This window comes from Lactuca sativa, chromosome 9, assembly GCF_002870075.4.
Source record: "Lactuca sativa cultivar Salinas chromosome 9, Lsat_Salinas_v11, whole genome shotgun sequence".
Lineage (NCBI taxonomy): Eukaryota > Viridiplantae > Streptophyta > Magnoliopsida > Asterales > Asteraceae > Lactuca > Lactuca sativa.
Genome location: NC_056631.2, coordinates 8684824 through 8697591, shown reverse-complemented (window position 1 = coordinate 8697591; position 12768 = coordinate 8684824). Strand labels below are relative to the sequence as shown.

Genomic DNA, 12768 nt, shown 5'->3' with positions numbered 1-12768 from the left:
TATTAATTTCTATGTTGCATTATTATTATCTATGTTTAATAAAATTCAATCCTAACTTCTATCATTTTTTAGCGCCGATAATACTGGTCACTCTCCAAAATCAATGTGAAACAAAACATTTTTAATGTTATTTGAACAATTTATTTCTATTTATGAATTAAAATTGTGTTTTTATCATTGACGTTTGATTTACGTTTTATAATTTAAGTGATATAATATTTAATTATATAATTTATTTAATTGATTTTAAATTAGTTAACTCAAGTTTAACTCATTTATTTAATAGGTTAGACTAGTTAATCTGTAACTCATTTATTTAAAAGATTGGGTTGAAAATATAAATTCATTTAAATAAATAAATTTTCAATCTAATTATTAAATGGCTGAACAGAACCCAACCCAAACTCTAATTTCTATATGACATTCACTTGAAGTGTTCCCTTTAGTTTCTTTTCCCATTTCCATCGTTTCCCCTCTATTCCTGCAAAGACAACTATTGGTGAAAGAAAGAAAGATGTATAATATAGGCTGCAACATTCAAGAAACCCCAACTTGGATTTCTCGTTGATTTGACTCTTTGTTAGCATTTTACGAAACCATAATGCGTAGAAACTGCTACTTTCTTCCCCTATTTATAACTTGAGATTCAACACATGACTCTGCTTCATTCTTCTATTTCTGGGCATTCATAAACATCCTACCTTTTCTTCTTTTTCATCTTTCTTTTATTCAGTTGGGATATATTACGCCCCTTAGTCAAAGCCTCAAAGAAGAAAGATCGATTTTTTGGGAACCTTTTCCTTTGAATCAAACATACCCATTGTTTCTTTTGTAACTAAATTAGTGGGTTTTTTATATTTATGAGTTTTGGGAACAATGAGAGACGAAATCTTCAAGAAGAACAAGGTTTTTTTTTTCTTCCTTTCAACATTGTATTTATGTCATTGAATATTCTCAATTAGATGAATTTGACATTATATTCTTGACTTTGAAGGTTTCATGGCCTAAAACACTCAAGAAATGGTTCAATGTCAAAAACAAAGCTCAAGACTTTGATGCGGATGATTTCAATCATGGAGGTAGTTTTCTTATTTGCTATTTCCTTTAGTTCTGCATCAAATCATTGTACGTTTTTCCTGTAAAAGTAGCATTTGGGAATTGGAATCCCAATGACATTGGGAACTTTTCCTGTTTGTTGCTGAGAATATGTTCTTTGATTTCTTGTTTGTTTCTCAAGATCTGCCATTTGAGCTCTTAATTTGAACCCTTTCTTAACAGTGGCAATTACCACGACTTTAATAACTTTTGTTAAATGGGTTTCCTTTTCAGGTAGATATGAAGGGTGGAGGAACAAATTTTCTGCAAAAGAAATATGCACCATCAAGAAAAGCAGAACAGGTGCAGTTTCAGGCTATTTTTATATTTAGTGCTTTTGGACCACTGAACAAGTTCAAATCCTTTAATGTTACAACTTACACGATCATAACTCATAAAGGATGTTCATCAAGTAAATTGACGAAGGTCGAAAACACACGAAAGTGAAAAACCACGTTTCAGAGGAAAACTTTTATCTTTCGGAATGTTTTTCCATCCGTTGTCGCTGCCAAAAGTTTAAATTTTCGAAATTCTGCATAGAATTGTGAACTTCAGTACCTAAGATTACAGGATTTAAGTAGATTTTTTTTATCTCTCATATGCATTGGACAGAAAGATCAAGCAAGAGGACTGCTGATTGTCTTGGAGCAAACAAGCTTGATCTTGATCGTGCACAAGTGACGGATGTTAATAACTACAGGGTCTTTGTCGCCACGTGGAACGTCGCCGGAAAACCTCCAACGAGTTCTTTGAATCTTGAAGATTGGTTACACACTTCGCCTCCTGCTGATATTTACGTTCTTGGGTAACTTTTAGTTTTACAAACGATTCAAACTCCAGATTTTGATTGTGACAAAACTAACACGGTCCCTTTGAATTGGTGAATTAGGTTTCAAGAAATCGTCCCTTTAAACGCTGGTAATGTACTCGGAGCAGAAGACAATGGTCCGGCTAAAAAATGGCAATCCCTAATCCGAAAAACGTTAAATAGTCTTCCGGGAACGACCGATGGATACCATTTCCCTTCACCAGTTCCCGATCCAGTCGTAGAGTTAGATTCAGATTTCGAAGGATGCGTCTCACAAAAGCCCTCGTCTTTCCTCCACCGGCGTTCTTTTCAATCACAGAGTCGTAGCATGAGGGAAATCCCACATCCCGGACTCGACAATAGATACAGCGTCTCTGATCGAGCCATTTTCGGGAACCGATGCAACGATTTTGACCTGGGTTTCGGGTCCGGGTCATCCGATGAAGATAACGGGCCTGACGATTCACCCGATGGCCCAAATTACACCCAATTACCATACAGCAGTTCTTTCTCGATGGAGGAGAAAGATAAACCGCTGGAGCAGTCTAAATACTCATTGGTTGCGAGTAAGCAAATGGTCGGGATTTATCTTACTGTATGGGTAAAGAGCGATCTTAGAGACGATGTTCATAATATGAAAGTGTCGTGTGTGGGTAGAGGATTGATGGGTTATCTTGGAAACAAGGTAATTAAATTTCCATTTTTTTTTTTAAAATAAACTTCAATGATTTTGATTGTTTTATTCTTGAATTGATTTGTTTCAGGGTTCTATATCTATTAGCATGTCGTTGCACCAAACGAGCTTTTGCTTCATATGTAGTCACTTGACATCTGGACAAAAGGAAGGCGACGAGCTCAGAAGAAACTCGGATGTTATGGAAATCTTACGGAAAACTCGGTTTCCACGTGTTCAAGATACAGGAGACAAGAATTCTCCTCAAACGATTCTCGACCATGAGTAAGACCAAATGTTCTTATAATTTCACTACCCAGACAGTGTTTGTTATATGAAAAGGATATTCGCATAATATTCATATCTCACATTTTTTTATGGACAAAAGAATTGCTAAAGCGATCATATGTCATGTCCGATGTAACAAACAGGCCAAATGTTGGTAAACTTACAATTCTTAACCTTCCTTTTACATGACTCTAGCCGGATCATATGGCTTGGTGACTTAAATTACCGAATTGCCCTGTCTTACCGGTCCGCCAAGACCTTGGTAGAGATGCGAAACTGGAGGGCATTGTTGGAAAACGATCAGGCAAGTCTCGATGTTGAAAACGTTTCAAACTTTTAAGCGAATGATTTGTGAGTTTTTTTTTTTTTTTTTTTTTTTTTTTTTTTTTTTTTTTCATGATTACAGCTCCGAATAGAGCACAGAAGGGGACGCGTATTCGAGGGATGGAAAGAAGGGAGGATATATTTCCCTCCAACTTATAAATATTCAAATAATTCCGATCATTATGCAGGATACGATATGCATCCCAGAGAAAAACGAAGAACTCCTGCATGGTAAACCATATATATAACCTTATCTTAGGATCGATCATTGTGCTTTCATGATCTTGATACTAGCTAGTATTAATTAATTTGTTATAAATTAGGTGTGATCGAATCTTGTGGTATGGAAACGGACTCCATCAAATGTCATACGTTCGAGGGGAATCTAGATTTTCGGATCATAGACCCGTGTACAGCATATTTTTAGCAGAAGTTGAGTCTATTAATACCCGAAACCGGTTCAAGAAAAACATTAGTAGTTATTCAGCTAGGATCCAAGTTGAAGAACTGTTACCCTATTCACGTAGATATGGAGATCTAAGTCTCTACTGATCACTATTGACACATCCATGGGGACAACAGTAATCGATTCGTCAACATCCCCCAAAAAGGTCAATTCTTTTAACTTTTCTGTTTTTGTGGTTTCGTGTTCCATGATCTTACTATCTAAAAATCTTGATTTGAAGGTCTGATTAGTTTCTTGATCATACAGAATTTGTGGATTTTGCTTTCCATTTTTCGAATTCTTAGGCAACCACACGGAAACTGCTGGCGATTCGGGTACGTATGTTAGATTTTATCATTTAATTTTGTGGGCCGCGTCTTTTGTCTAACGTTGAATCAAACCAATGAATACTATAAAATAAAAACTGTTGATGATTGTTTTCTTCGTTGTTTTGCATGCAGAAAGAGATCATTCTTACGTAGAGGCATCAGACTGCTGATTAGCTTGGTCATATGACTTACCATGATTCTTTCTTTCTTTTGTTTGATTTTATACACCAAAAGATAAAACACTGTATTAAAAAAGATGAAACTGTTAGTATGTATTTTTATTTATGGCCTCATAGAACAGTTAGCTTGGCAGCCCATATACCTCTCGGCCCTTTGTATAGTCTGGCGGATGAGATGTATATATGTGTTGTATGATCGCATAATGGACGTTTATAGAATTATCTTCACCAACATAAACGGTATTATTGTATCATTGATAACTCATTAGATCCTATATAAATTGTAATTTGTAAAACAAAAAAACAAAAAAAAAAAAAAAAAAGCGCGTATCATTCAACCTGAATCTATCCAACCATGTACCAATATATACGATGTTAATAATTAGAACAAGAAAAACAAAGAGAATCTCAAAGGTCCCGGATCGAATTGCAGGCTTTATTGAATAAAGAAGGCTTGTTTGGATAGCCTTAATTCACGCTTACAACAGAAATGAGAAAAACTAGCAACAAAAAGCAACAAATCAGTATTGTAATTTGTAAAACTAGGACTTAAATATGACCAGAAAACTAATAGAAAAATACTAATGGGTACTTATGACTGTTATTTTCATACGATGCCACATGTTAAGTAATTTCTATATAGTGTTTTCTATGGAATCTTTTCTTTCTTAAATCTACCACATATCATGAGACATACTGGAGTTCATATGTTGATACTGGCAATGTTTGTGTTAACTATTGTCATTTCATATCTTATTGGGGATCATTTCTTTCCTTAATTTTAATATATACACTATCAAAACTTTTTGATAGAAAAGTTTTTACTTTTTACGAATATGGATTATATATTTTCCTTAACCGATTGAAGAATTAACCAATAGAAAACGAGTCGAACAAAAAGGAAACAAGTTGGAACTCAGTTAAGAAAAATGTGTTGCCAACTTTGATAGTTGATACAACACACGAAAGGAAAGGCCGTTTTATTTATATAAACATTGTTAGCACATTAATTACCATTGATTACAACGTCAAAACTCAACAACCACATAAAGTTTAGGCAAAAGCACGACCGCGTCTCACCGGACCCTTGAAGAAGAGCTTCTTCTTCTGCTTCTCTATCACCTTTTGCACCTCATTCGCCGGAATGCCGAATGTAAGCTCCATCGCCTCATCCTCCCATTGGCTCATCACATTGTCCCTTCCGGCAAGTGGGAACCACTCGTTTCGATCTGAGTTCAGCCCGAATCCTATCACTTCCAGGTTCTGCTCGCCGGAAGCTTCAAGTACAACAGGGTGACCAGCCGGAATCACCACCACGGTTCCCCGTCGAATCTGAGAGTTCACTTTCTCGTAACCAGGCGAAGTTTCAATGTTCCTACCAGCTTGCTCGGATAAGTGAGGGCATGCCATCTCAAATAGACCGACACCGTCGGCCACCACCAACACCGTCGTCGTCTTTGTGTTGTAAAACGGCCCCGCCATTGATCCCTACCAAATCAAAACCATTATTACTCCATTTTTATTGATTTTGTTCGAGAAACTGAGCCAGAGTTTAGAGAAACACACACCTGTGTTATGTTGAACAACGAAAAGGCGACATTCATGTCTCGAAGATCCGAAAAATCTTTGGAATCGACCTCATGGAGGTTTCCATACTCGTTTTGGACCGACGGCTTCTCCTTGTAGATATTGTAAGGACCCTTTCTTTCTCCAAACGGCCATGTTCGAGTTTCATCTTTGCCACTCAACGCTCTGATTTGTTCCTCCGTAGCTTTCTTGAATATCCCTTGTTGTTGTTTCTGTTGCCCAAACAGTTTCTCCAGCGAACCTCGATCCATCTATACAAGAATTCGCAAACATCAACACTCGATATCCATCATTTCATCGTAGAATCCAAAGAAACGAGACTTACATCGAATGCAGCTTGAAGAACTTCGTTGCTGAATGCATTGAAAAACGATGATTCGGGGTTGTCACCTCCTACGCCGACGAATGTCTGAAATCATAAATGTAATCAACACCATTAATTTCTTCGATCTGAATGTAGTAATCCCAACTAATTATGAGATGAATTCGAATCTCACCTGCAACTCACCGGGGACGGAGATGGAATGTAGAATCTTCGCCAACACAAGTTTTTCGTTGTTGTGTCGGTTAATCAGATACGCGTTGATTCCGGCGGGTACTCGGAAAATATCGCCACGTTTTATGTTGTGATTTTCTAATGAATTTTCTGTGTTGGTCAAACTGATAGTCCCCTCTCCTGTGAAATTGATCAAAACCCGTTAAAAGATTTGAAATATAATTTGAATCAACTTAATTGGTTAATGGCGATCCAAGAAGTTTTGATACCATTTGCAACGAAGAACAGAGCGTCTGCATCCCAATGGTTTGGAATTATGAAGGTCTGAGGTTGAGCTTCGAGAATTGCCACCCGGTATTTCCCGATACCTTGGAAAAGTTCCGATCGATCAGTGAACTTCTGAAGAACCCTAACACTCCCTTGTTCGCTTTCTATCCTTGTTGTGAAGTGATGATCTTCAAAGACGTAAGGGTTATTTAATTGTTGTCCTTTCCCATACTCCCTTTCGCCTTTTCGGCTCTTTTGACTCATGCTGGTGTCATCACCACCTCTGCCGCGACGCTTCCCTTGCTCCGGCCGGCCGTATTGCTCCATGCATGTCCGGAAGCATTCCGGATCTTCTTGCTCTCCTTTGCTCCCCTAGTGATCATACCGGAATTAAAGGAATTTGAGAATATGCAAATCGTTGTTCACAAATCCCTCGATCGGAAAGTATTTATAGTTCACATTAATTACCTGGCAACTCTGGTGGCATTTCCCCACCATCTCACGGAGTTCACGTTCTATGTCAGCAAAAACGATGTCGTATTGACCACCACCCTCGCCGGATCTGCCACCGGATTGTCCTCTTTCTCTTCTCTGGCCACCTTCTCTTTCCCTCTTCTGCTTCTCTTGATGGTACTTTTCGCAACTCTGCTTGCACGTAAGCTTCTCATCTTGCTCCGCCCCCCGAAGCTCCTCGCACTTGAGCTTGCAAACACCAAGTTCTCGATCTCTTTCACTCCGAGCTAGACTCACGGTGGCAGAAACAAGGCACACAGCTACAAACAACGACAAAACCAAACAAATTCTTCCTTTAACTTCCATATTTTCCGGTTTGACTTGCTGATTGTCTTCCAATCATCTACATCTATATATAGTGAAACTCGTGTAATGGATCATCATATGAGGTGTCCGAAGCGAGGATGAAGTGGAAGCATGCATGGCGGCAAGTGGCGAAATGGCTTCATACGTGTCAGCAGAAATGCCAGCTGAGACAAGAGGACAAAAGGGTGGTACTTTATGGATTAGGATTTATAGTTTTATGAAACAGTGGTGGCCACGTGAGGAGAAGTGGGTGATCACGTGGCTGTACGTCTGTACGGCGAACTTGAACAAGACGACAGAATATGTATGCAGCAAACAGTGTAAATGAGTGTTGGGAGCTGGATTTTGTCGTTATCATCCTTTAGATAATTAGATTACGATAAGTTCGGCTACATTGTTTTGTCTTTTTTTATGGGTGTTATGAAAAAAAAAAAAATTCTATTATTTATTAGCTTATTAGTTTATAAGTAAATATATGAGATAATTTATGAAAAAATAATTTATTAAAGGTTTTTAGTTGAAATAAACTATTTTTCATCTAAACATTTTTTTAATTTATATCGGTGTAAAACCTCTAATAGGCTAATAAATTTTTTTTTCTAAATACTTCATAGCATCTGAAAACAAACAAACTTATATTTTATTGTGGAAGTCTTTTTATTAATAATTTTCTTTTTCAAAGTGAGTGTCTAGTTTGATAAATGATAGTGATATTGAACTAGTATTTTGTCATAACGTGGCGTAAATATATTTTATAAATTGAATTCTAACGATTATATTGATAAATTTTAAGAACTATTGTATGTTTTAGTAGATAAATATAAAATATCGGTACCAGTGACAAAACTATCAGTGGATAAGATATACGCAAACGTTTAGAAAGCTGAGAATGTTTAAAGTCAAGGGAGATAAAAGTGACATTTGACAAAGATGACGGGTGGTAATCGTAGGAAAATCATAAACGTTTGTTGTGGTGGCAACAATACATTAGTACAGTTACATTTATTGGTAGATAAATATAAAATGTCGATATCATTGACAAAACTGTTGGTGGATGAATAAACACAAAAGTTTAAAAAGTCAAAGGGGGTGAAAGTGACATTTTACAAAGATCAAATTCGATGAGGTGAAAGTGACATCTGATAAAGTTGACGGATGGTAACCATATGAAAATCATATTATACATACTATGTGGGTTAAACACAAAACATTAAAAAATAGAGGGGTGAAAATGACATTTCAGAAAGTTGAAAGTCGAGGGACTAAAAATGACAATTTACAAAGTAAAAGGTTGAAAAATGTACGAAAATAATATATATATATATATATATATATATATATATATATATATATATATATATATATATATATATATATATATATATATATATATATATATATATATATATATATATATACAAAACTTTAAATAATAAAAAGGGTGAAAGTGATATTTTAGAAACTTCTAAGTCAAGGGACTGAAATGATATATTTTGCAAAGTAAAGGGAGGAAGGATGTAACATTCCTAAATACGAGGGTAAAAAATTCATTTTTAAAACAATCAAAACACCCATTTATCATTTAAACAAATCCTTAAAGATATTTTATAATAAAAACAGTTATCGGAGTACAATTCCAAAATCTTAAAGGTGCGAAAAATATAAGTGTATGCGCTGCGATCAAGCCGGGGCTTTCCCTTTCGAACCGAAAGTACCTGAAACCACATACAACAACTATAATCACAAAGCTTAGTGAGTTCCCCGAATATCACATATCATACATAACATACAAGTTATACATATCAAACATGCAATAGGAGGTGCTATGTGCCAATTATAGTCTTGTCATTATGCCACGAGCCGTATCATGGTTTTTCTTTGCCAAGCCAGGGACCAAAACCCTGGGTCTTACAGACAAGTGCCAGGAGCCACCTCCTGGTCTTCCATGCAAGTATCATGACAACTAGCATATAATCTACAACTACTTATCTACTTAACTGCCAGAGTCCAAACTCTGGTCTTGCATATAGATCTGTCAGGAGCCACCTCTTGGTCTTTCATACAAATGCCAAGGACCACCCTTGGTCTTCCTATATTACATAAACCGATTGGGCCGGCATTGGTGCCTTCGACCCATAGTATAGTGAGGAGACTCACCACGCACTGCTGAATCACATTGCTAATCCCTGGCTGCTGGTCCGACAATTCCCCGAGCTATCAATATCAAATAACAGCAAATTAACATTTGGATTCCAACGTAAATCCAACAATCCAAACATGGGTAAAAAGACCATTTTACCCCTCTGTAACGCCCGTAGATCCGGACTAGTAAATTAAGAGACAATAAGTGTCGAAAACGACTTTTTGATATAAGATTATTTAGAATGAATAATCTTAACTAATTTGTAGTGGTCGTGACAAGGTTTCCGAATATATAAAGAATGTCAAAATCCGAGTTATAACCAAGAAGTTATGATATGTCGAAGTTTCGTGACAGAACCAGCACGACACCGCGCGACGTAAATAGTGAATTTATGTTAGAGCGATATTTGGCCTTAGCGATCTAAATGAAGGTTGTAGAATACGTTAAACCGAGAGCGTGCATAAAAAGAACGCCCAAATCTAACTTCGCATGAAGAAGTTATGATTTTTCGAAGTTAGCGGTATGCAACCCGAATACTCGATTTGAGATCGATTAATTTCTAGCCGAAACAATCTAAACGAGAGTCGAAGATCTCATTAATAGTAGTGCAACGGTAAAAAGACAGACGAAAACGGAGTTTAGATGAAGGAGTTATGAATTTCTAGCGGAGTTTTCCTGTCTCGGCCTACTAAAAATAATATAATAAAAATAAAGTCAAAATTAGCCGACAAAGTCTAAATGAAAGTTGTAGATCTTGTTTTTACCTAGGCGTCGATATAAATAATGTCGAAAACGGAGTTCGTATGCGAAAGTTATGATTTTCTGAAGTTCGGGGCACGAAACCCTAAGACTGTCAGAGACCACGACGTGAAATAAGTGGTCACGACGTGGCATGTCTTCTGACGCCTCCTGGAGTCTGCCAGGCCCAACTTGCGATGACGAATGCAGTGATGATCAATCCCACGACGTGAAAGTACTGGTCACGACGTGGAAAATGAGAATTTTGTCCTATAAATAGAAATCAAGGGCCAACCGATTATGGTTGCTCCATCTCTTATCTCCCAATCTCAATACACTCACTAAGCCCTATTTTAACCCCCCGAAGCCCCGGTATCATCTCGAGACCTGAAGCAAGTCCCAAAGCCCGAAGATCCCAAGAAGAAAAGAGTTTCCGAGCTGAAGCTCTGTCCACTAGAAACCCGGTGTGTGAAGATATCCCGGTTTCACCAAAGAATTACTACTTGGAGGGCCGTAGTGTCGTCCGATCATCTTCTGATCAAGTGAGTGTATAGTCACTTTCATCTTACACATAGATATGGATTATTTTATAAAATACATGTTATGTGTATATATATTGTTGTTTATATGTGTGAGTGTATAGTCCCTTTCATAAACACGATTTTAATACAAGTATCGGTTGAATGTATTACATCTATGTTATGTGTAAGTGTATAGTTACTTTCTTCTAACACATAAATATGATGTATTTTCTATGAAATACGTGCTATGTGTTTATATATTGTTGTTTATTTGAGATGAGTGTGGTATGGATGTTTTATATAGTGTTTAAATGAGTTAAACTGTATATGTATTTATATATACAAATATGTTGAGTAGAACATGGGTAGATGATATAGTTGGTGTGTGATGAAAGATGGTATGAGTAAACCTTGGCAGCTATTGTCTTAGTGCCTAACAAAGAACCCTGGAAACTATTGTCTTAGTGCCTAATAAAGAACCTTGGCAACTATCGTCTTAGTGCCTAACAAAGAACCCTGACAGCTATTGTCTTAGTGGCTAATAAAGAATCTTGGCAGCTATCATCTTAGTGCCTAACAAAGAACTCTGGCAGCTATTGTCTTAGTGCCTAGCAAAGAACCAGGGTATCTATTGTCTTAGTGCCTAATAAAGAAGTGTGGCATCTATTGTCTTAGTGCCTAACAAAGAACCCTGGCAGCTATTGTCTTAGTGCCTAACAAAGAACCTTGGCAGCTATGGATTTATTACCGTATAAATGAACCTTGGTAGCTATGGATTTAGTACCGTATAGATAAACCTTGGTGACTATGGAGTTAGCGCCTATTGTATAATCCTTAGTGACTATGGAGTTAGCGTCTGTTAAGTGAACCTTGGTGACTATGGAGTTAGCGCCTGATAGCTATGGATTTAGTACCTAAGAGATAAGTATTGGTAACTATGGACTTAGTACCTGATAGATAAACTTTGGCAGCAATGGACTTCGTGCCAATCCCTTAGGTTAATCCTTAGGAATGAATGAATGAAGGATAGTCGATTTTTAGGATAAAACCTTAAGAGTAAAGAAGATAATGAGGATGGGTAATTGGGTTGATTGTTTGATAATTGAATATAATAATTATATTATTGTGGGTTGAAAACCCTATATGCTCACTAGGCTCCCAAGCCTGACCCACTCAGTTTTCTTTGTATCACAGGTAGTGGCACAAGAGCATAAGTTGGTTAACATGACGAGAGATTTTGGATGATAGATGAGTAGTTATAAATAACTGTTGTAAGGTCTATTTTATACTGTTTATGCTTTTGGTCTGTATTGGAACATGACATCCCGAGATTTTATTATTTTAAAAAAATTACATTCTCTTTGATAAATGTTTTGATAAAGTTGTTGGGGTGCAAAGTTATTCATTCATGACTTTGTAAATGTTTGACTTTTGTAAAACCCACTTGCATGTGGTGCTTTAGCCTTTAGACCCATTTGATTGTTAGAGTGAGAGAGAGACATGTAAACACCTCTATAAATAGTGGGTTTGTCCACTTGTAGAGGTGTGCTTGAGAGATGTAAAAAGTGAGTGTGTAAGTGTGTGTTAATTATGTAGTCTAGATCTAGTCCTTTTTTGTAACACCATATACATTCAATATATCTCTTAAACACCCAAATCACCATGTTCAATTGTGCAAGATTTAATTCCGCATGCCAAACCATGTTCTTATGTCTCTACAATTGGTATCAGAGCGGGTCTTCAAGATCAAGGTGATTTTTGAAGAACGATTCTCGGTTTGGCAATTTTTGTCACAATTTGAACAATTTTGGTGAGTCTCTCTCTATGATCTCTCGTAATATTTGAATTCGTGCTTTGCGTTCTTGATTTTTGATTGTTTTGATTCATTGGATCTAATTCATTTCAAACCTCATTGTTGATCCAATCAATTTTTGTTTAGATCAAATTCAAACCAAAAACAAAATAAAATTTACTAAATCAATGATCGATATATGATCCATAACTTTGAGCCCAAAATCTCGATCCATTACTGTTCATTCAACCAGATTGAAGCCCA

At 36.7% G+C, this 12768-nt stretch overlaps 2 protein-coding genes across 2 annotated transcripts; one reads left to right on the top strand and one right to left on the bottom strand.

The window, feature by feature from the left end:
* Window positions 1-412: 412 nt before the first annotated feature.
* LOC111921671 (type I inositol polyphosphate 5-phosphatase 4) lies at window positions 413-4379 on the top strand. Its single transcript, XM_023917253.3, has 11 exons — window positions 413-906; window positions 995-1079; window positions 1330-1398; window positions 1708-1900; window positions 1985-2588; window positions 2668-2861; window positions 3060-3168; window positions 3271-3419; window positions 3512-3799; window positions 3901-3968; window positions 4095-4379. The coding sequence occupies exons 1-9, from the start codon at window positions 877-879 to the stop codon at window positions 3738-3740; spliced, it is 1662 nt and encodes a 553-aa protein (XP_023773021.1). The 5' UTR covers window positions 413-876; the 3' UTR covers window positions 3741-3799; window positions 3901-3968; window positions 4095-4379.
* Window positions 4380-5061: 682 nt separating this feature from the next.
* LOC111921670 (vicilin Cor a 11.0101) lies at window positions 5062-7345 on the bottom strand. The gene is made up of 6 exons (XM_023917252.2): window positions 6960-7345; window positions 6494-6863; window positions 6226-6404; window positions 6054-6137; window positions 5710-5979; window positions 5062-5629 (listed from the first exon to the last, which is right to left on the bottom strand). Exons 1-6 carry the CDS (start codon window positions 7308-7310, stop codon window positions 5195-5197), a joined length of 1689 nt encoding a protein of 562 aa, XP_023773020.1. The 5' UTR covers window positions 7311-7345; the 3' UTR covers window positions 5062-5194.
* Between the last annotated feature and the right edge of the window lie 5423 nt (window positions 7346-12768).

Coding starts and splice junctions, on each gene's coding strand:
- LOC111921671 (XM_023917253.3), top strand. CDS start 877: ATGAGAGACGAAATCTTCAAGAAGAACAAG. Junction 907..994: donor AAATCTTCAAGAAGAACAAG/GTTTTTTTTTTC, acceptor TTGACTTTGAAG/GTTTCATGGCCTAAAACACT. Junction 3,169..3,270: donor CATTGTTGGAAAACGATCAG/GCAAGTCTCGAT, acceptor TCATGATTACAG/CTCCGAATAGAGCACAGAAG.
- LOC111921670 (XM_023917252.2), bottom strand. CDS start 7,310: ATGGAAGTTAAAGGAAGAATTTGTTTGGTTTTGTCGTTGTTTGTAGCT. Junction 6,405..6,493: donor TCTGTTCTTCGTTGCAAATG/GTATCAAAACTT, acceptor TCAATTTCACAG/GAGAGGGGACTATCAGTTTG. Junction 6,138..6,225: donor CCGTCCCCGGTGAGTTGCAG/GTGAGATTCGAA, acceptor TTATGATTTCAG/ACATTCGTCGGCGTAGGAGG.